The following is a 24746-nucleotide window of genomic DNA, read 5'->3' on the forward strand; positions in this document are numbered from 1 at the left end:
AGGCTGTCTTTTTGTGTCCTCATCTTTTTGTGACACGAACAGAATCTGTCGGAGTCTCATCTTTTGTTTTGCAGATTTCCATTTGTTATGTGCCTTCTAAGTGCACATGCTCCTGTTAATGCTCTCAAAGACGCATCTTGAAATATGACAAAGTAGGTGCCGATGAGTTATATCCTTCTGCAGTCATAAACTATTCATGAAAATGTAATAGTCATAACAGTCCTCTTGGCTGTTTAACATTTTTTTATTATTATTATTATTATTATTCTAACAATGGAAACTCACTACAGCGGACTGGATGGAAGATCAATATCCTTCTCTCTCTTGTCTAGTTGAAAGGTTCGTGGCAAGGGTTCGAAAGGCTTTGTTATCTGTATGTTTCGTGTGTGTGTGTTTGTCCGTTTATTACTATCTCTTGAGTATCAGGTTGTAGCTGCAGGTGTAATCTCACACTCTGACTAAAACACTGACAAGCAGCCTGCTTCCACTCCTGCCTCAGGCAACTCTGCAAAAAAAAAAACAACAACAAAAAAATTCAAGCTCTGTTTGTCTGTATTCATCCTTACCTCACAGCAGATGCATGTACATGCAGCTGAGTAACTTCTCTGAACCTCTGCACCCTGAGACCATAACAGTCAGGGCATCGTGATCCCATAAAATTTGAAGGTTTAAGATGAATAGTTGCCTAATTTATGCTGATTACAGCAATCTAACTGTGATCTATTTGAAAGAGGAAATCATCAAAACGTGTTTAAATGATAGTGGGATACTTGGTAGTCATTTAAACACACTATTTCCCAAATGAATGAGCTAAGGCTGCTAAATATTAATGAGCTAATATGTTTTTTTTTTGTTTATTTGTTTGTGTTGCAATAGAGATCCAAAGGGGAATTATTTAACAACATCTGAATGTTGAACCTTCTGGGCTTTATGCATTTTTAAAAATGCCAGTTTTGGGACTTACGATATTGTGTCATCATACTACTGTAAATGTTTTTCATGTTTGTCATCACAAAATTTGAGATGTAAATTTTTCGCTTTGTTTGTGTTTTTTTTTTTTTTTATTGAGGCAAAATACAGCTTCTGCAATTTAAAGTCATGTGAAATCAAGACTAATTTAGTCCTAATCACATATTAATAACCATGTTAGCATCATTATGCAATACCAGTTTACTGCCACTCTGACAAAAGTAAATATTTTCTTCTTAATCCTCCTCTACTAGTTCACCTGGGTAGTTTTCAACCTTCGACATGCACAGTCCCAGGTTTTTAGTGGCTTCTTGTCGGCTCTTTGTCCTAGTTATGTTGTGCTCCCTTCATGTCAAGACGAGTTCTGTATCCTTATCCCTCTCAGCGTGTCTGTTTGCATATATTTCTTTGGACACTCTGCCTTACAGGCGTCTTTGGGCTAAATATAATCTTTTCTTGTTGTTTGTTTTTTGTTCTGCCCTGCTGAATCTTGCTTGCATATGGGTACCGCACTGCAACCATTCATCAAGTTCCCTTAATGGTTTAATGTTCTTTGTCATACCTGTGAAAGAACACTATTGTGGAAAATGAAATATATGAAATGTACCCATGTTATAATTCATTAGAAAACACATCTGTCTGTCTATAGCACAAAGCACTGCTGCTAAAACATCTGGATCCTTACCATAACTTTGGTTTGTGCAGTCCATCTTTGAGCCTGGATTTTATTATGTTTTTGCTTCCAGTTTAATAACTAGTTATATTATATTTTCACTTCTAAACAACGACATATGAATATAGTTACTATGCAAATTAAGTGATATTTCACTGCATCAAATCAGACAGAGTCAGGGTCTCTGTGAAAGCAGCAGAGAAATGTGTCTTATCCTTCAGCATTTCTTTACACAGCAGGGGAGCTTTTAATGCTTTCCTGCTTCCCTCTCTGCTAAACAGTTGGTTTATGAAAAGAAAAATCTCACTGGCTCAAAGCTGTAGATATTCTTTGCATACTTCTCATACCTACCTATTCATATTATGACAATGATGATGATGATGAATAAAACACCCAGATGTGAGTGTTGACTTGTGATATTTTCCATAAATGAGTACTGTTCTGGTAGAGAAGAGAAGAGAAGAGAAGAGAAGAGAAGAGAAGAGAAGAGAAGAGAAGAGAAGAGAAGAGAAGAGAAGAGCGCTTTTCTGCCCGGAATAATAAAAAAAACAACAACAACAAAACAACATAATCCTGGGTCTGCAGAAAGGCAGGCGTGTGGGAGGAACTCTGGACGGAGTGTGGAAACCGTGATTAGTATCCCCTTATAGAAAATGTACCTTCTTCAATACTGTTCCATACACTATTGTGAGCACACATTTGACATAATGTTTGTGACCATTACATGATGGTAATAGATTAGCATCATGTATGCATGGTCACAAAAACATTGTGGTAATGAAAGCTTTAAATACAACGAACAAAACTTTAATATAGGGATACTTTATAAAACTTCAGTAAATGGTTCTCTCATTGAATATGTGAATATTATGAATTTGTTTATGGAAAATTTTACATGTGATGTTTGTGTGCTAAATAACTGAAATGCGGATTAATATGATGATAAAGTTGAATTCTGTTAACCTTGGTTTTAACACTGATAAAATGAGAAAAAAACTGACTTAGTACTCCTATTTATTAAAGATTAGATACAAATAATATTTTTTTTCTATTTTACTGTCATGGTTTTTATATGCGCTTGTGTTTTTGCTGTCTTTTGTAAAGGCCATGAATACATATATTTTTTAAAAATATATTGAAATGAGATTTTACAATCACATTTCTCAAACTCAATCTCATTTACAAGGAACACAATTGCTACAACGGCACCTCAGCCTCCAGTCTCAGGAACCTTAACTTACAAATGAAATATAAAATGTACTTTCAACAAAGGAATATGGTTGACAGAGGAACACTGCACATCATTTTCTCCTAAGCCCAGGTAAAATACTTCTGCTCGCCGCTTTAAGAGTGACTTAACAAAATTAATGTGACACTTGTAGACCATGTCCTATACATGTGGTGCATTTCTTTCAGCTCCACCTTGTGAATCTCCCAAAAAACTCAAAAAAGGGTTTTACTAATATGTCTTCTTGAAGCTGCAATAATTTCTTTTTGTACCACTCTTTTCCTTCCACTTAATTTTCCTTTGATATGGATGAAATTATACTCATAGAACAGTCAGCTTTTGTGCATTACCATCCCTGCATAGGGGTCAGTTATTGCCTGTTGGACAAACTGAACAATAACATGTCTGAATTGAAAATGGTTTTTTGTTAGTCTAATGTAATAGCACTGTCTCTGATGTTATATGTAACGTCCTGCTTCCCTTTCAAAGAGTTAAAGTCTCCTATATGTCTGCCTTCTGCTCTCTTACAAATTGAGCAGATTCATGTGCATCTGGTTTTTAAGAGCCGGATGCACATGAATATATTGTGTCATGATTCGGGAAAGATAATCGATTAGGACATATCAGTTCTCAATACGCTACTATCTGGACATGTTTCAAAACTCCCCCTGGCCTATTAATCAGTGGAATTCCAATCATCCCCGAGGAATTCTCCAAGGTGCCGAAAAGTAAAGGAAACAATGGTGCACACCCGTCAGAGCCCATTGGTACGACGTCACACGCGCGAGACTGCCCGAGCAAAGAAGGTAAATGAATTACTGGGGAGATAAGGAGGAGGAAGAGAGACAGAAAGCTGAGGATGCAGCCTGCCTGGATCCACAGCACACAGCGCAAGAGCGACTAGAGCGTTTCAGTGAAACACAACTTCAGTGGTCTCATCACCAGCTTCACGACGAGGAAGAGATGCGTTGATCCAACAACACCCCCTTCTCCCCCCACGACTCCCCCCCCACCCCGCTCTACATTCTCGTCCTCCTCCACCTTTTTTTCTCCTGCCGTCTCCAACGAGGAGCATCCCGCGCACTGACATATTTTTTTTAGTTTTTAGTTTTTTTTTATTTATTTATTTTTTTTGTACTCCGACCGACGTGCCAGGCAATTTCAAGAGAACTGACGAAAAAAGCCAGACACGATGCGTGGATATTCCCGCTATGGGACAGCCGTGGGATTTATGGTACTGCTGAACGCGTTGCTGATATTTGCGACGCAGGCTACAGAAGGAGTCCTGACGGACCACCTTTTGGTTCAGTTGCATGAGGACGCGCAGAATGAGGCGCACCAAGTTGCAACACAACATGGGCTCCAGAGTGCACGGAAGGTATGAGGGATACTCGGGACTAAAAAATAAAAATAAAAAAATAAAAAAATAAAAAAGTGACGCGCATGCATGTGCATTAGCTTTCGTAAATAAATAAAATATTGTGACCAAAAACGTTCAGAGAAAACATACATGTTTGGGACATTTAGATCCGTTCCCGTCCTCGCAGTAGTTACGAGCTGTCCATTAGACAACCCACTAGGAAGCGTCTTTATGTTTTCTTTTGGTTTTTACTTCGCTCCACTTTGTAAATTTGATGACGTCATTTCCACTGAAATACAGGCTGAGGTTTGTGGTTTGCCCACTGGCCTATGGACCAAATTTATTTAGCATTAATGTCCTTTGACGGATGAGGCCCTTAAAGGTATCTATGTCAATAATACAACAGATAATTCATTCTGTAACCACAAACAACCAGGTATGCTCTAAACAAGCTGAACTTAAATATCTGCTGTTGTCATTTTGCATACTCTGCTGCCTTATTTTTAAGATGGTGTTTTGTAAATTAACACAACAGTGTTATCGCCTTCAGTCTCACCAGAAAACTGTACATCTTTATAAATATTATGAAAAAAAAAATTGCAAGGGTTCAGGTGTAACATATCAAAGGGCATGACAAGCCTCCTCCTGCAGACCAGTGGAAATAATTCCCGAAGAGTATATTCCTTGTCACATGTCAAAATAAACGTTTGTGTGAAATTGGCTGTAGCCTCAGTCAGTGAGGCGTAGCATTGGGCAAAGCCGTGTCTGCATGAAAATCACACTTTCCCCCCCATCGTTTCTGTTCATTTCACTCATTATAATACATCATCTGTCTTGTAACTGTGCAGCATCACCACCTCTGAGCTGTTGCAGGCACTTGTTTATCTCCTGACATGTACTGCCACCCAGGTTATGTAATCTGTGGCTTTGTTGGTTCTAATGGGAGTCGCGCCATTAAGCAATGTTTGTGTTATTTGACTTATCCTCTCTCATTGCCTAATTAACTAGATCGGGCCACCAAACTGGCAATGATCAACCCAGTCAGATCGTTAAAATTCCTAATTATGAAAAAGAATAAGTGCAGCGTTTGCTTTGAGGTCAGTGTTTCTTATTACATTTGTTTCAGGCAATTTCCAACTAATGGCCAGTGGGAGACAAGAGTAATATTCATGCAAATGTTCATTGTATTTCAACATTGCATCTGACAGGCACATCGGAAAGCGTTTATTTTGAGGATTGACCTGCTCCTTGGCTGTCACCAAAGCATAGGGAGGTCTTTAATTTGTGTACAGTGCTGGAGGGGAAACTCTGGATGATGCATCTCATTTCCCTGCCTATGTGATTTATCATGGTTGATTCCTCTTCTTCAGCGCTTTAAAATAGACCCTTTGTTAAACCTAGGGAACCATTGGTCTTGCGACCCCACTGTCTTTCTCCTGCATTTTTCATGCAATGTTTTTTGATTGTATGTGTTTACTCTTTGGGATTGCTGTACTTGATTGTTCTCATGTCTGTTTCGGTTCATGACATGCTTATCTCTCGCTCTCTCTCTCTGTATGTGTGTGTTGCTTTATTTTAAATGCAGCTTCCCTTTGGAGATGGCCTGTTTCACTTCTATCCTCAGGAGACTTCAAAGAGGCGAAGCAAACGCAGCACTCGTATCAAACAGAGCCTCCAAAAAGACAGAAGGGTGAGCGTTAATTATATCTAACAGTGTGACTTCTCACTCAGTCTGCGACGCTGTGTTTTTTTGAGAAGAAAAATCATTAAAAGTTCACGATACAGGCACAACTTCAGTGATCTCAAGGAGGTGGAGGACAATGAGCGCAAAGCAGATAAAACTGAAATAAATGTGGAAAGGGAGCAGAAAAGCCTTTTGTTTTCTAGAAAATAAGATAAGTTCTACAATCTTCCGTCCTTTAAACAAACCACTTCTCAATTATTAGAGCTGCTTAAATGACAAAATTATCTTTCATTGTCTAGTTGTGCTGTATTGTGTGTGTAATTACAGCAGTTACAGCAGAAGCTGTCACCTTATGATGAAGACGACAAGAATTGCAATGGGAAAGGTGTACAGTAATACTTTGAGCTCAGCTTAACTGTAATATCCTTGGTCTTTCCTGTCTCCCTCTTTTCTGATTTCAGAAAATTTGGTGCATCTCAAAGTGGCTTGGATTGATTCTTAAATCTCTATGAATGATCAAATTTCTTCAGGAAATAAAATACTGTATTCTAGACGTGTTTCTACTACAGAAGCCTTTTTTTCCAGGGAGCTTTTCTGTGGCCTTTATGTGTGCCCTTCTTTCCAGTGTATGCAACTTTTCCACTGCAACGGTGCCTGTTAAAAAGCAACAACATAGACCTTAGCATTAATATATCGCAACATTATTAAAACTGTGGTTGTATTGAGAAAGTGTGGGAGGCATTTTGACAGAATCAGCTTTTCTGTCTTAGTAAAGTGAAAAAGAAATGCAAAGTAAAGTAAAGCAATCAAAAAGTTATCTCACGTTTATGCATCTGTGCATGTTTCTCTAAACTTTTATCAGACTTTGTTAACTCTAAAACCAGACATCAACTTACAGTTGATGTGTTTGACGTGCCAATTAAGGGGAAAATTGGCTTAATTTGACTGTGGATGATTTATTGTAGCATCTGTAGTAACATGATGATAAATGTATCATGTACACCATTTCAGGTAAATTATTTTAAAAAGCACACAGTTCAATCAATAAACCTTTTTTTTTCACATAAAAATATCTGAGGGGAGTTAAATCAGTTTTATTTATATAATCCCACTCATACACATGGTGTACACACACAAAATGTTTTACAGAAATAAAGAACAACTTTAAAAAATATATCGTAGAGTAACTCCTAAAACAAAATTCTATATTTATATGAGTTGTCTTATATTGGTATGTCCAATGTAATGCATTCAACTACAGACACAGATCCCAGTTGTCATCACATTCAACCCTGCATAAATAAATAAACAAAAAAAAAATGCCACAAATGGCCTCAGTAAAATCCTAATTAACAAAGAAGCATATGACAGTATCAGGATATTGAATTCAACAGAGGTTTGACAGGAAAACACATTCATTCTTCTGCTAATTCTTGTCTTTGCAACATTATGTTTTAAACATTGACAAATTAACAAACTTGCTGGTAACGCCTGAAATCACTCTGATGAAAAACTAAATGGGAATATTGTTGACCTCCCCATAAAAACTGAGAAACCACATATTTAACTGAAAAAAGTATAAATAAACAGAAGTCTTGATTTCTTATATCAAGAAAATCAAGAAATCAAGATTTTGGTTTTAGGTTTTTGATATCTTTGCAGCGTTTGCCACGGGTTATGCTTGACTTCCATCTAAGCATTTTATCGTAGCATGTGTGGTGTGGCGACAGCAGGCTTTGGGTAACAACTAAATACAGTGAGCCAGAAAAGCTTTGTTAGGTAATAAGCGGCACGACAAAGCGGTTACCACATTTAGATTTTCACACTGTTCATAGGAAACTAAGCAGTAAATACTGTGCAACAATTATTCACCAGAGTTTAAATTCTGCTTAGCTCACATCTCAAGTCTGAGTCTGTTGAAGGCACAGTCGCACAAAGCCTGTTTGAACGATGAAAGGCTGTGAATGAATCTGTTTGTTCCAGCGCAATTTGTCTTGTGTAACTCCATGTGTTTAGCTTGGTCTATTGTCGGAGGCGGTAAGAGCGTAGGTCCTGCTGCAGACAATCAACTGACCTCTCTAATTACGGTTGTGAGAGGTGCTAATGAAAATAAATGTGAGCCGCTTCACCGAGCTAATGCAGCTAATGGAAGTGAGACAACACGGACATGGACAGGTCTACGTTCCAGATGCTGAGGTTTAATCAGATGCTTGATGTGCTCACATGGATTTCTGCGAATCTCTGGACTCTATGAGGACGGACTCATCATTGTTACTTCCTGTGACCTTATAACATTCACAGTCAGCCACGTGGGTTCAAATTTACAGTCAAAGTTGCCTTTAAATGTTAGCATTTCTGCATGTTGTTCATTTTTTTTGTTAAAATAGTTTCATTTTGAGTTATTTCTGCTGTTGTAGAGAATCTACACCTCGTCATGACATTTTTAAAGGCGTTTGCACAAGAACAAGTAAGCCTTCTTCCAGGGACAGTTTGATAAAGTAGCCGACATCTCTATTGTTCATGTGTAAGCGGCTAAGTATCCCCAAATGGCACTGTGACATTTTCTACCCTGATTCCAGCTTCAGATACTTGTAAGTGAAATATAGCCAACAATAGTTTCAATTTCATATACAGTCTCTTCTAAGACACCTTCGTTTTCATTTCACATATCCCAAATAGTTCTAATTTCAGATTTTTTTATTTTTTTTTTTACATTTATTTGAAGTTGAGAGAATAATGTTAAATACCGTAGTAGTGGTTCTCACTGAAGCTGTAAGAGAGGAAACTCAAATACTTTTTCAGTAAACTGTTCAACCCTGGTAACCTTCTGCTGTCTGTCTGTATTGATATATTTGCCCCAAATTTACGAATACGTAAGAGTACAGTGCAAAAGCTGAATAGTTGAAAAATTTCAAATTTAAAAAAAGTAATCATAATCTCTTGATTGCTGTGTGATCTTTGAAAGGTGGCAAGGGTATCAGAGTTAGATACCCTGATACTCCAAAGAACCACTAAGTGGGGAAATAACCGTCCCATAAAATTCAGATTATGAAAGGGTTAGCTGGCTTTAGAGCTCCAGGTTGTGTTACAGCAAATACTGGCTGTTTGTTCAGCCAAGAAGCCACAGGATTTCAGGTTAAAACACCTGGAATACTCTGGTACAGTGCAAGTTCTCGCTATTTACACATTTTATAGGTTGCACTTCATATAAAATACATCACAGGACTTTGGCCTGTGGTAGTTCCTTCATTAGAGGTGATGATGGCTGAAAATAATTTAACCCTTTCATGCACAGTGGTGACTACACTGGACAGCTATCTAAAAGCCATTTTCTTGTGCTTCTTGTGAGTTTTTATGTTATAAATGCACACAGACCTCTGAAGTGGACACTAATGCATCATAAAATACACTATCAACTACTGGCCATCAGCTGCAAAGGCAATAAATGATTTTTGTTAAATCCAATATGGCCGACAGACAAAAAAGCATGCCAACCGACCCGGTCCCTCCTTCTACTGTAGACGACTCTTACAGGTAAAAAAAATATATATTGTGACATCAGATAACCCCTAAAGAACAATACTACTGATGTATTTTTCAAATGAGAAAATTACAATTGATCACCTAAAAAACCCATATATATATATTTTTTTTTCCCCCTACCTTTTTTAGGCCTTAAGAAAATAAAAAAAGTGAAAAAAACCACAAAAAAAAAAAATCCTGACACAAAGGATCATAATTCATGCATGAAAGGGTTAAAGAAAGAGTTGGCCAGGGGCCAAAAGCTTTACTCCGAGTTTAAAAGTTAAAGTACTGGAATCGTATTAGTGCTGCTGACGTGTTCAGGCCTTTTAGAGTGGAAGATGTCAGACGCACATTTTATTCATTGCACTCTATATCGACCCAGATGAGACACACTTTACGCCTCTTGTAATTCTGCAGTGATAGCAGCTTTATGAGTTATAGTGTTCATTTGTATCATGCATGGCTGGCTCGATTTGTGATTTATAGATTCCAAGATTCAACAAAAGAGGAAGAATACAAATTAAATGTCAAAGACAATTTAGCATGAGAATAGTCAAACGATTTCAATTGCTCAAATGAAGTAAATTGAATTATCACATAAATATGAGTCTTCATTTAAAATTAAGCTAGAAAAGGGGTCATATTGTTTAGTTTTCATACATTTACAGGGAATATTAAATGTCAGTCTTGCTTTAAAATATGCTGAGGAGCGACAACAAGGGCATAATATGTACACCGTGACCAGGATTCCTGTTCTTTCATTTATTAGAATATGTTTACCCACTACTTTACTCACAGGAACTTTTTTTTTTCTTATCTCTCCTTTTCATCTTTTCTTGTGATTCCTGTCTTGTCTCCTCAATTATGCAGCTCTGTTTTTTTTATCATTGTTATTTTATTTGTAAATGTAGATATACCAATAAACAGGAGTAAGCTATAAAAGCAGGTGAGTTGGAGACATTCACATTTAAAGCGTGATCAAGATCTTTCAACACCCTATACAATCAAAGAAACAAAGCAAAAAGAGAAATCATGGGGGAACTAGAACAGTAAAGTATCAAAGCGCTGTATTTCAAAGTGAAATGAAGCGTTGTGAGCTGGCAGTTGGCAAGGGCGGACAGTGACAGTGGTGCATGGGCACTGTTTGATGTCGTGAGTGGGAAGTATGACATGCCGTCCAAGGGAAATACCCACTCTTGCACTCAGTGGAGGAATAAATTGCTGCTGGTTGGAGAGACATGTTGAAAAATAAGGAAAAGAGTGGTATATTTAAAAAATTTAACAATTGGCAAAAATGAAGAGAACTGAGGATTGACCTGTCTTTTAAAGGATTTCCCGTCTGGCTGATTTACAGCACGTATGTTTGTTCCTCCTGATTGATTATAGTGTGACTTAAATGAGTCTCGCAGATGAATACGCTTTGGCCATTTGAGAAAGACGCCTTAAGTGCTGCTCTGCCTTCTTATCTGAGGTGGTAAATACACTTGAAATTGCCTGTTTTCTGAGTCACATTATGGTGAATTTGCAAGAGTAATCATAAAAGGTACACTTATCAGTGACCCATTTTTCAAGTGTGGTTTTGAAACTGTGAAAACTTACAGTTCCTGAAAGTTATGAGAATAACTATAAAATTGACATTTCTAACCAAGCATTTATGAAGCATCGATTTATGGCGTTGAAAGATTGCAGGAATGTTTCACTTTGTTTTTCAATTTAACTGTACTCACAAAGCATTCATAAATAGAGCGACCAACAGAAACCTTTATTATCCATTGTTAAAGATAATTAGCCATTTTTTTGTATATTTTGTTGGCATATGGTTGCATATGTCCTGAAATGTCACATGCCTGAAAGCTGAGTTTGTCAAACACATTGTTCTTTTTTTCAAACTGCTAATAACAGTGTATTCCTTTAAATGTTATATATTCAAACAGTAAATAAACGCGTTCAGAAACTAAAGTTATACAGAGTAATGGCTGAAATATTTAACATAGTAAAGAACAAACTGTCACAACTGCAGGCTATCAGTTTTATCAACAAATTTGAAACTTTCTGCAGACATTTGACCTCTGACTTCTCTCCTTGTAATACCAACTCTTATTTTTCCCATCTCATAAATTACAAAAAAAGAACATTTCAGAGTAACAAAGTAATGCAAAGTAAATTGTCTCCTTGAAAGCAGTGATGATGGATAGGAGCTCTGTTTTTCCTTTTTTATTTAGTAACTTTCCTGTAACTTACCCACTCCTTATATGTTAGATTTCAGTGTTTTAAGTTGGTATGGTGATAACGTTTCTAATAATAATAATAAAAAAAAAAAACGAATGCAGAGCGCAGCTGTTCATCCACCTGGGTTTCTTTGATAACTCAGGAAAGTCCTGGTGTGTTTGTGAACATAACTGCGGTGGTTTCTAAGATTGTCTTGGAGAGAAAAGAAGCTGTGGCTTTGTGGCAGGTGAGTCTGGCAGCTTCGGCTATACCTGCAAAGACTCTTATTAGATGAAAAACAGTTATTTTGATTGACAAGAAGCTCTTCCTTCGTGGTGAGAACAGCACAATTGAGTTTTGTGATTTTCTGTGCACAAAACAACACACAATGCAACATCTTTAGAGTTACAGGAAATTCTCTTTTTTGTTTCTACTTCAATTTCCCAGCACATTTATTTCATTCTGCTATTGTTTTGTTTTAACGTTTTTTTTTTTGTTTTGTTTTGTTTTGGTCCCTTTGAGCTCACTGCTTTCTTCTGTGTCATTTCTCTGGTTCTTGTACCCAGGTAAAGAAAGTCTTCGAACAGGAAGGTTTCAGTCGTCAGAAGCGAGGCTACAGAAACATCAATGATATTGAAGTGAACATGAGTGACCCTCTGTTCACCAAGCAGTGGTATCTGGTGAGTAATCGGCCGACTAGCTTGTGTCCGTGCTGCCTGACCTTTCTCACCAGCCCACAATCTTCCACGCTAATTACTTGGAATCCAGGCATTCTCCACTTTGCTTTCAGAATCAACATTGTTACTCATTCTTAGATTAGTTTGGCCAAAACAGAGATGTGTAATTTCTGCACTTGTGCATGCTAGTTTCCTCCTTAATGTCAAGCATGACTTTTATGCAGCAGCAAGCTTGCCTTCATTCATTTGAGGCAAAAAGAGGCACATGCTGTATCGCTGACATTTATGCCCTTTCCTGCCTTTTAACCTTCATCCTCTCGGCACCGAACCAGACATATCCAATGTTATCATTCCTTCCGGAGCATGCAAGCATCCTCTACCATAGCTAATATCCTAATGGTGGCTCACCTGGGTGCCATGACTCATGAATGTTCCCCATGTTGTCCAGATAAACACAGGGCAGGCAGATGGGACCCCCGGGTTGGATCTAAATGTGGCTGAAGCTTGGGCACTGGGGTACACAGGCAAAGGAGTCACCATCGCAATCATGGATGATGGTGAGCATTAAGCTGGTCTTTAATGAACGGTCTGCAGCAGTCGCTAAGCTTGTGCAAATCCCTCCATTGGTTGGATAAATACAATAACTGTTTACGGCTCAGACAGTATTTTGCTATGATATTTTATGACAAATTTTGTGCAGTTGATGCAATATATAAATGAGATTTTTTTTTTTCTTCAGAAGAATAAAACCCTTTCTGTTCAATTAAATTTTACTATGTCAAAAACATAATAATAATTAGTGATTAGTATTTTTATTTAACATTGCAGTTATTTCAACCCAAATTGTTTTAACTGTGTAATCAAAGCAAAATTTCAATTTAATAATATTTATATTATAGATGTTTTATATGGAGAGCTCTTTCATTTGAAATTTATTAAATAAATGCTGTTATTTACAAGATTTTAAATTAATTTTGTGATTTTTATGTCTGTGAAAGGTGATATATAAATAAAGTTTGCTTACTTACTTATTTACTAATAAATTGTTTTGAAGAAATCTTTGCCTTTGACACTGTTTTCTTATCTTTATGGCATTCGGTAAAAACTTTATTTAGCTCTCTATTATAAAACATGCACGATTATTTAAGTGTTAAAATAATAATAAAAAAAGGCCATTCTGGTCTTTTTATGCTGATAAAGTTCAAAACCCTTTCTGACAGACTTACTGATACAATTCACATTTAAGTAATAATTGTCTCCACAGAACCTAAATTACAATTTTCATGGCAATTAAGAACAAATACAATAGGCGAAAAGTACACTATCGTCTTTTATTTATATACTTAGGCTCTATCGCATCACTGATTAATGTCTTATTCCAGGAATCGACTACCTGCATCCAGACCTGGCATCAAATTATGTGAGTAGCTTCGTGTTGTTGCACGTTCTTAATTTTCTTTCATTCCTTTGAAGGGCTGTTAATAAGTGAAGCAAGGGTTGAGGATTTCACGGGCCTTGCGTGACTTCTCGCTGGCACTGACAGGTGCTCTCTGAGTTGCCTTCATGGCTGCCGAGTCTCCTTGTATCCCTGGAGGACGCGGAGACAGGCAGACGGCCAGCCAAGCTGTTTAATGTTAATGCACAGCACACTGTGGCAGACACAGTGGCAGGCCGATCTGTCACTGGCTGAGATAATGCCAGGGTAGTTGGTGCTGCATAATGTGATGTTTTATCTCTAGAATACTGATAAAACTTTAAAGGACAAGAAGGTTTGTGAAACAGGACACAGTGATGAAGGTTTCATTTGACTTCTGCAGTGACTGCAGTTCTGCGCGTCCGGCTGGCGAGTTTTGTTTGTCTTGACTCGTTGGTTTTTATTCTTTTAGTTTACAGTTCACTCACTTTTCTTAGACTTGAACATAATGTTGTACTGACAACCCTGGAGCCTCTAGTTTGTCCTTCCACCTATTAGTACTTGCTGAAATACACTCTGTGCTAGATTGCAAAAGTATTCTGCATTACATTATATCCACAAACTTTAATGCGTCATGTGGGTTTCATGTGAAAGACCAAGACAAAATAGTGCAGAACTCTGAAGGGGAGGCAATATAACACATGGAATTAAATTTCTTCATGTCTTTACCCCAGTTTAATCTGACACCACAAAATATAATCTGGTGCAACCGAATGCCTTCAGGAGTTATTATCAAATCCAATGTAGTCTAAATAAATACAGACCAGTAGTTTGTTAACGAAAACTAGTGAACAAAAATGTCAAAAACGCCAAAAACCAAATAGTCAGATAGTTGTGGACATGTTTAAAGAAGGACTTAGTTCTCAAACAACATTCCAACTTTGAACATCTCATGGAGCATTTTTTCAATTCATTGGTTAAAAACAGAAAGTGCAGGCCAATACTACATTCCTACCAAGACAGGGTCATCTACAAAACTTGACAAGTCTCAAGATAGGAGGATTAATAAAGCGACGTGTGGTGACTCTGACTCTAACTATTGACAGGATTTGATTTGGTATGCCTTCACAAATCTGACCTTGATGGAAGAGATTCATGAAGGAAGCGTTGTGGACATGAAGCCATTAGAAATCCTGAGTGCAGCCACAAGACATGTGGTGACACAGCAAGGTGTATCATTCAGAATGAAATGAAACACATGGAAATCATATTTTTTAGTCTTCATGCAATCTGCTATGTATGGCAGAACACTGAGTAAAACATTTTATATCAGCTGTAATAAGACAGAATCTACACTGTGATGAAGCAATACTTTTCTTCAGCAAGAGTAAAGAAGCTGCTATAGAGAGGTGATGGCAAAATGGGTGCCACTAAATGACAGGGCAAACCTAAAAAAATAATAATAAAAAAAAAAAAAACTGTCAAAAACTGCAGAACACTTCAGATCGGAGTGGAGGTTCACCTTTCAGATTTTAGAAAAATACTCTAAAACAATTTTTTTGTGTTACGTTGTTTTCTGTCTGTGTGCATGTATCACTCATCGCTGTGTTTGCCTGGCTTTGCATGCACCCGCCTGTGAACAAAGATGAGCTGTGGCCCAAAAATAACACGCAGACTCAGCCGTGGAGATGCAGGAGCATGCTTCACTAGATTGATGCATCACGCTGCGCCGTAGATGTCTTTTGTATGCGTGTGTGTGTGCGCGCGCGTGTGTGTGTTTCTTTGAGTTAGATGTTGCCCAGAAAAAAAAAAAAAAAAGAAAAATGACACAGCATGACAGATCTGGTTTTGTTAACGTTGTCATGGTGTTTTTCAAACCTCCTACTATCAGCTGAATGAGAATTTTCATAAAATACCATTTGAGCTCATCACATCTCTTAGTTCAGTTTTAATCGAACGCGTTTGGATGTTTCTACATTACATTTTGTGCCTTAGTGTAACAATCATTCAGGAAATGCTCATAAGATGCATTTTGTTATGGTGAATTAAGATTGAAACTGCGTTGCTCGCAATAAGCAATTCCTATCGTGGTGGTTTTAATTTCATGGCACATTTACCAGTAGATGCCAAACAGGCAAAACACTGTGATGAGTTTTGGATAAAATAGATCTTCATGGAAATTTATAACAAATTCATACAACTTCCAGTATGCTCATTTTCTGCTTTTGCTTATTTTCTACTTTTATTAAGTTCAATAATTTGAATGGTGCTAGAGTTAGATCTGTTTTCTGAATGTGGTTCGGTTATTTATTCATTTATTTTTTTTTCATCTCTCCACTTCCCACATATGATCGATAACAGCTACTGGCTACAGAGAGGGATTTCTCAGTACCAGTAGGATTGATAGGTGACCTTTTTCTCCCTCTGCCTGCTAAATAAAACATGTGTAAGAGGAGAAAAGGAGAAATGTGGAGTGTTGTGTCACCTAGTGGGACTCTTACTGTGCAGATGGAAAGTTGCCGTTTGGACGTATTGATCAATGATTATGACTGAGCGTTAGAGGAAGTTAAAACGAGCTATGTTACTTATCCAACTCGTCAGCTTTCCCAGCTTCAAGATTAAGCTATCAATCGAACTGAATTTTTAATTGCCTTGATAAAATAAAGATATTAAGGCCGATTACCCTGAGTACCAGTAGATATTTCTGTGTTATAAACCCAGAATGTTATGGATAAGACATATAGTGAGGGGTATAACTGTACACATTTAAAGAAGTTGTATAATGTTATATGTAGATTAGATAAATGTGAATATAAATTGAAGAAAAATTAAAAAAACATGTATTATACTAATTGTAATAGCATTACAATTGTGTCATTACATTTCACCAAAAAAAAGAATTGATTATTTTTACCCTTTAAAAAATTATCATTTGTCAACATGGCTTTCACTCTTTTTTTGTACATCTATTGTGTGACCCTTAATTTTATCCTACATAACTTTTCACCCAATTTAATCATAATAGCTAAGGTGACCCTAAAGAGAAAAAGCTGAAAGAGAATAAGAAGAACACCACTAATCTTAGATGTGTTATTTTAATAAAACACAGATAATTCAGATTAGGTTTTAATCATTTACAGATGACAACCTATGTGCATTCTTCAGCTGCAAGAGATGCAAACTGTCACAGATAAAAGCATCAAGCTTAGCGTAATTTGGACCAGTATGCAAGAAGAGAGAAATCAGTTCTGCCACTAATAACTCTGAATGGTTTGGAGAAGTCAAATCAAAAATCAAAAATGATTGCATGTGATTAGTATTAAGATTATTCTCTAATAAAGATGGAGATTACTCCATCTTTATTAAAGTAAAGTAAAGTAAAGTTTAGGATTAGTCTCAATCTAAAGCCGACTCACTGGTTTCTTCGTGGTTTTGTTTATTGGTCATCCTGGCAGAGAGGTTAGGCATTACTGTCACATTCAAGATGGGTTTTGTTAGACTTATGGACCACAAATCTAAATGTTTTTTATATAATTAAGTTCAGACATCCCTGGTAATATGCTGAAAGATGGCAACGCATTAGTCTGCTTCAATTTGTAGTCATTAGAAACAGCTGAAACAGAAGCTTGATGACAGGACCAAGATAATCAAGATGGTTGGAGGAGAACTGTGCTCCCTTTCTTCTCTTTCAGTAATATCTATGAATTACCTTGTCGTGCCTTCTGAAGCAATGAAGAACTTTTGATGTATTTTTCTTAGATTACCATGCCTTAATCTTTGAAGATGAATCTTAGTGGCAGTGCCCTTGGTGTACTTCTAACTGCATTTAGACATAAAAGAAGAAAATAGCAGCCTTACTATGGTGTGTCTGTGTAATTTTTTCTTTTAGCAGCCAGGGGTTGCCAGGAACAGATGAGGTGACTCAGGCTTTAGTAATTCAGTACCTGGCTGCACTCAAGACAGCAAGGAAAGAGAGTCTGATTGATAGCAAAAGATATGAGTTTGAGGTTCAGTAAGTGATCCATGATCCCATGTTATTTATTGCCGTGGCTCGAGACTTTTTACCCGGTTTATTGAAACAGAAAGAAAGTGTGTTTTTTTTCCCTCTTCAAAAATGTTGTTCTCCACATAATGGTAATGTTCTTAGCATTTTTCTAAGTCTTTTGTAGTTGAGCTTTTTAAACATTTTTAGTCTGCTTTGGGTTTTTTCTGCTTTATTTTTATCGTCTTAGAAAGGAAACGAATCAAAGAAAGAACATGTTAAACAATTTAAAAAATCAATTTAGTTGACATTTAGCTCTAATAGAAACAACTATTGACAGAGGCTTTTTACCTTGTCCTTGTTATCCTCCTCACATTTTCATAATATGGCAATAATAATAATAATAATAATAATAATAATAATAATAATAATAATAATAATAATAATAATAATAATAATAATAATAAAAATCAAAAATACAAAACTTATCACAAACTTTAAAAAGCATTACAAACGCCTCACAATTACACAAACACAAAAATAAGAATGTATGTCAAAATAAATGTAGCAATCTAGCTATAAACATGTCAGTATAAAAATAATTAAGATGTGATTCCCATTGGTTCAAACCAGAAGATTCTGCTCACTTCCCGTTTTGCAACTGGCTGACTTGTCTTCTCTAATTATCAGCCAGTTGTCTGGCAGAAGCAGCAGTGGCGAACCGGTCTCCTAAAACGGATTTGATATGGTTGAATCTGCTGCCGATGGGCCGAGCTGCAGATTCTCTGTTCTCATGTCCGGAAAGAATATGTGCTACATGTAGCACTAGTACAGAACCAAACGCCAAACACGATTATGTGAGTGACAGTCTGCATGGGATTTCAAAATGACTGATTATTACATTAACTGGATAAATGAGCATTTAACAGATGTGTTCTGTCTACTTTTTCTTTCTGCTCCTTTGACTATCTATCGGTCATGTGAAATTAAATCCCGAGTCATTATCATCTCAGCTTGAAGTACATGCTGTGGCCACACATCAATGTTGCCCAGTGAAGATTTTTTTAATAAAATGTGGAATCAAGGAAGACAAAGTAGGTGAATTTGCTGTAATTTCTTTGTTTATTAGAAACAAAATGTTAAAACAAATGTGACCTGACAAGCAAATTGTCCTCCAATAACTCATAGTTATAATAATGAGAGCAACATGAATCATTTACCAGACTTAATTTATGTTTTGGCATAAAAATAAAAAAGAAAAAGAAATCAGTGGTTAGCCTCAGGTTTCATCTAAAATCTGACATCAAAGGCACTCGAATGAGGAGACGTAAAAAGAACATCAACAGTAGAAAAGAGACAATATTATAAGAGGTAATGGTTTCGCAATTTGATGCCACCTGTAATAGTATTATGCTTTGTAGTATAATATTTCAGAGGGTGTAGATTAAAAATCACCTGGACCAAGAAAGAAGTGACCTGAAGAAGTTTCTTTGATCTTTAGCACAGCATTAAAACATAACACAAAATGACCATAATTGTTGATAAAATGTCTGCAGAAAACACAAAATGACCTCAAAGAATATGAAAATGAATGTTCACCGCATTCACATTATAGCTCTGTAACGGAATAAAGAACAAACTTTATTAAAAGTAAGTTCAGTATTTGTTTCTGAAGGGCAAATCCAAGGTTTTCATTCTTATCTTTGGTTTTCTTTTATCTGACCAAACATAAGGAAGGATTGGAATAATAGAGGAATAAAGGAACAATCTCCAAGTAGGAAACTCAGGGACTGACCACTTCTACCAAATAAATAAATCTCTTTCCTTCAATGTGTGAGTCTTGTCTTAATGCTGGTGTCGGTACTGTCTGATCTTGGTCTTGAGTCTGCTTTGGGTTAGTTGGACATATGGCACTAATTAAAATAAGTGTTTTGTGCATATGTTGGGACAAAACTTACAGAAGTAGATTTTCTTTTTCATACACTATGTGAATTACTTTGAGCTAATTTGTGTTATGGCAACTTGCTGTGCTGTTTGGACTTTGAGAGAAAACTGTTGCTTATAAAGAACTTAATATTGAAAATGACTGCCAGAAAAGAGTAACAGTTCACGTTGAACAGTACTAACAACAATAATCAATAATACTTTAAAAAAAAAACAGCTTGTACCTGTTACTTCACAATGTAATGTTTCTCTCTGCCCATCTCCTGTTCACTTATTGCTTGCTTGTTTGTTTTTGTCTCAGCATTTCTATTTTCATAAATGCATCAAATTGGTCCTTTCAGAATGCCGATGCCAGCTACGATTTTAGCAGCAACGACCCGTTCCCATTTCCACGATACACAGACGACTGGTTCAACAGGTAATGCCCGTCCAGACAGCCCCCCTGTTTATACACACATACCGAGTGTGTTTTTACGTGCAAATGTGTGTGCTCTATCTGGAGTCTGCTCGCTCTGTCCTATTGATTTTCTCTCCACATAGTTCTGTTAAGACATAATGCAGCAAAATAAACAGCGACATTGTCCAGCAGCAAGACAATAGAAAGCCACATTGCTTATTTTTAGTTGCACAAATGGCTGCATAGAGTATGTGAAAAAGAAAGCTCCTAGGTCAATTTACTCCTCAAAAGACATTGTGTATACTAGTGACCTTCTGTTATTAAAGCCTGATTAGACTCCTGTCTCCTGGCATAAATACTGTATGTAAAAAAACAACATGTAGATAAAATATAATAAATACTGTTATATTTGCATATCTGCTTCCATTTCCCTTGATGTATCTGTGTCTGCACCTCTGTGTCAAATTTAGCAGGCGGTGCTTTGGTTTAATAGCAGTTGCTGACTGCAATTCTCGCTGGCTAGTCAGCTGGTTGTTATAAATAGCTGCCTGTCTGGTGCAAAGCATGCTGGGAAAGAGGGGTTGACTCTGCAGTGTCCCTGTGGGGGTGCAAAGAGATGGCAACATTACACGGTGAACACAAAACACAGATGTGCACCGGCTATTCTGTTAGACATCAAATATTGTCGTTTGTTGCAGGACAAATGTGAGTTAAATTTCAGGATTGGAGCGTTTACGGCAACAAGATTCTTTATCTCGGTCATTTAGCTATGAACAATCTTGTTAAAGTAAGACATAGAGTCTGCAGCAACCAAGGTTACAGCTGATCTGCGAAATCTTAGCTCAGACTTTTCCGAGAAGATATCATTTGCAAATGTATGCAAATTCATGCAAATCCTCACAAGTCATTTCTTTCCTCGTTTTTTTTTTTTTTTTTTTCCCTTTCCCCAGTCATGGCACACGATGTGCTGGGGAGGTTTCTGCGGCAGCCAACAACAACATCTGTGGTGTGGGAGTCGCCTACAACTCCAAGGTGGCAGGTGTGTGTCACGTAGAAACCTGCACTTTGAAGAGAGAGGAGGGTGACCATGAAAAGATTACAACGTTAAATAATAGCTCTGATAACAGTATGATGACAGCCTCACAGGTCTGATGCAGGTGATTTACAGAGAGAGGGAAAGCACAAAATATAGGCTGCTGTGGGGAAAATTGTGCTGAGGGGTGTATATATGGTTCACCTCTATGCACAGAGGTGGAAATTATTCAGACTTCCATGGTGGAAAACAAAATTGATGCATAAAATTGAGATATGAAATAAGCAGGTTGAAATTTGATTTGCATGTTACTGTGATGTGTGCAAATCATATGGTCAGTATGGAACCGGCCGTTTTCCTTAAGTCATTTTATATTTCACTGCTGTCTTCTTCCGCCAGCAAAAATGACAAACTAATGAAAACAAGATTCTTGTCCTCTTAGGCATCAGGATGCTGGACCAACCTTTTATGACTGATATCATTGAAGCTTCGTCCATCAGCCACATGCCTCAGGATATTGACATATACAGTGCCAGCTGGGGACCGACTGATGATGGCAAGACTGTGGATGGACCACGAGAACTTACATTGCAGGCCATGGCTGACGGTGTCAATAAGGTATAAAAGAATCAACCAGAAGCTGAGTAGCAGCTTTCTTCAGGCTAAGACACCGGCATAGGGCATATTGAAAATATGTTGATCAGGTCTTTTTATAATACATCTGGGACCTATGAATATTGACCTGTTGGGCAATATATCAAGAAGATTTGTCTTTATTAATCCTATCTCCTGTTTGCAACACTCATGTCACAAAAGTTTTCAAACTGTCTCAAAAGCTGTAGCTGCCAGGTTTTGCTGACAATCAATTAGTGTATGCCACAATATCAGATGCAATGAAGGTGATGCTGCAACATTGAGAGGAACCTTGTGTCTTTGTGCACTAATGAAACTTCATGCAGCTAGTAGGACAGGCGCATACGTTTTCAGAAACGCATCAAATTATGGTACGAAATTTGAATTGAAAGATGAAGAAAATGTCACTTATTCAGATCATCTTTTTTATTTTAGCGTTAAAGCTGCCTTGAAGTTTTAATGCACTAGCATGTTGGTGTAGAAACGTTTTCACTGAACTCTGTGCTGCTTGTTAATGCTCGGGACATTATTAAAGCATTTTTTTCATTTAGCTGTGCTCTAATTGAAATGATGAATACAGATAAGAAGTTGTGCAGAAACGCAAATGCATTGCTCTTATGACAGACAGATTAAAATATGCACACGCTTAACACATATTCTCTGTACATTCATCATGCTGAGAACATAGAACACCTATTTTAGATAAACAGCAGTATCAACAACATTATTAGAGGTAGTAGCACTTGATAGTACCTTAATCTAGCCCAGTACAGCAATTTTTATAGAGATTTTACATGGACTTCCATTCATTTCTACATCCTAACCCTGTGCCTCATCCTAAACCAGTAACCAGTTACCACTAACTGCAACCTTAATTCAATTCACACCTTAGTCCTAAACCTAAGCCCTAACACAAAAACAACACCTCTCAGTCAGTCCCCACAATGTAGGATGTGTTTGGAAAATGGTCCCTACCATGTATCAAACACAAGACCACACGGATGCACACACACACAGACACACACACACACACACACACACACACACAAAGTTGTAATGCTAACAGCTACACTGCCAATTACTTGCTTGATTAATCTTCATGCACCATGTGCAGGCAGGTGCAAGCTGGTCTGAAACAACTCCATCTCAGGCAGAGTGGCTGAACAGAAACACAACTCAGTGAAACAAACATCACTTATCGTGTAGGCACTCTGCAATCTGCTGCTTACAGAAGATTCTAATGATCACTTATATAAGTTTCTGTGTTGGTTGTACATGATATTCCCTGTGCAGACGGGGAAAATCAGGAAGAACATTATGTTCTAGAAGCGTCCAAGGGAAACTGTGTGGTTTTAATCAAAATAAAAAACTGTCCTGGGCAAAAATTAAAGCATTTTATCAGAACTGGAGCAGAAAACAGAACAGTAAAATCCTAAAGCACAGCATTTAGCTCAGTGTTACTCAAACCTCTCTTTTTATGCTAACAGGACACTATGATAAGGGAGGGGAAAAGCGCTTAATCGTCAGTCTTGTTGCGAAACCATCAGCCTTTTGTAGTCACAGGTGCAGCAGAGAGAAAAAAAAGGGATACTCTCTGCCTGGAGAGACTGTTTGTTGTTTCCTTTTTTCAAGACATTGACATTGAAAAAAAAAATAGTTACAGTTTTTTTCCTGCAATAGATTATATGCCCTTTTCACATACGCAAGAACTATTAACAATTACAGTACTTTGAAAGACGGTTCCCCAATAAAGATTTCTTCTGTTTTAGCTTTTTTAAAATCACATTTAGAAGTTTCAGATTATCAAACTAACTGTACTGTCAAAGATTACCTGAGCAATTTCATGAGGATTTATTTTGCTAAGCTTTTAAAGCTACCCTAATTAATCTGATCCTTTGTAAAAAAAAAAAAAAAAAAAAAAAAAAAAAAAAAAAAAAAAAAAAAAAAAAAATATATATATATATATATATATATATATATATATATATATATATATATATATATATATATATAGAGTTTTGATTGGATTGCAGTGTATGAGTAATTTAGACAAAAATGCACCAAAGAGACCAATTTTAGAGACTTTAATAAACACAAGAAGTTTAAAAAATGCTGATACTGGTTGTGTAATTACAGTAAGATTAAATCCCCTTTTTCTTGGTCATCACTTTAACTTCGAGAACCCCACGAGAAATAAGCAGTAACTCTGATGTATTTCTGCTTCTCTGGGTGATGTCGTTTCAGGGGCGTGGTGGAAAAGGTAGCATCTATGTCTGGGCATCAGGCGATGGCGGTAGCTATGACGACTGCAACTGTGACGGCTACGCCTCCAGCATGTGGACCATCTCCATCAACTCTGCGATCAACGATGGCCGCACCGCTCTGTATGATGAAAGCTGCTCCTCCACGCTGGCGTCCACATTCAGTAATGGGCGAAAACGCAACCCGGAGGCTGGTGTTGTGAGTGCGCTCAGATTTAATTGTGGGCATTTCACAAGAATGACAATAGACCAGCCAGATTAATCAGCAGGAACTCCCGATAATACTTGTAACATTTAAAGATGATTCAGCTTTATTTCTCCGAACTTCTTCACACGTCTGTCTCTAAAGATCCTCTCACATTCTCTAAAAGATGTTATTGCATCCATGGACTGAAGAGTTATATGCACATTTTCTATGAGCACAGCATATCTGTATTCCAGACCCTTCAGGAGATTGAATGAGTCCAGGAAATTGCTAGATGACTGAGAAAAATAGTGGCAGCTTAGCTGGAGGTATAGCTCTTTCCAAGAAATAAGCCTGATATTCACACTTTTTAATGAAACTATCTTTTTGCTTGTGTATTTTGGACATACATACCTAACAATTTGTGAATTTGCCACACATTGGACAATTCAAAATTGGCGCTTCTTTTTGGGTTGAAATTTATAAGTTTTTTTTTTTTTTTTTTTTTTTTTTGGGATCAAAAAAATAAAGTTTAATTTTTATTCTACTTATTTTTTTTCACTCAAAACTCTAT

General features: G+C 37.1%; 1 protein-coding gene across 1 annotated transcript in view; it reads left to right on the forward strand.

The window, feature by feature from the left end:
* Positions 1 to 3670: 3670 nt before the first annotated feature.
* pcsk2 (proprotein convertase subtilisin/kexin type 2) overlaps positions 3671 to 24746 on the forward strand; it is a 31107-nt gene continuing 10031 nt past the window's right edge. Inside the window, exons 1-9 of the mRNA XM_015032437.1 lie at positions 3671 to 4248; positions 5816 to 5920; positions 12214 to 12327; positions 12773 to 12881; positions 13707 to 13744; positions 20006 to 20082; positions 21012 to 21100; positions 21537 to 21712; positions 23972 to 24187. Of these exons, the coding sequence (XP_014887923.1) occupies positions 4063 to 4248; positions 5816 to 5920; positions 12214 to 12327; positions 12773 to 12881; positions 13707 to 13744; positions 20006 to 20082; positions 21012 to 21100; positions 21537 to 21712; positions 23972 to 24187 (1110 nt within the window). The 5' untranslated portion in view covers positions 3671 to 4062. The remainder of the gene's footprint in view (positions 4249 to 5815; positions 5921 to 12213; positions 12328 to 12772; positions 12882 to 13706; positions 13745 to 20005; positions 20083 to 21011; positions 21101 to 21536; positions 21713 to 23971; positions 24188 to 24746) is intronic.

Source organism: Poecilia latipinna, unplaced genomic scaffold (assembly GCF_001443285.1).
Source record: "Poecilia latipinna isolate Pla-1442-1.1 unplaced genomic scaffold, P_latipinna-1.0 Scaffold241, whole genome shotgun sequence".
In the NCBI taxonomy this organism is placed as follows: domain Eukaryota; kingdom Metazoa; phylum Chordata; class Actinopteri; order Cyprinodontiformes; family Poeciliidae; genus Poecilia; species Poecilia latipinna.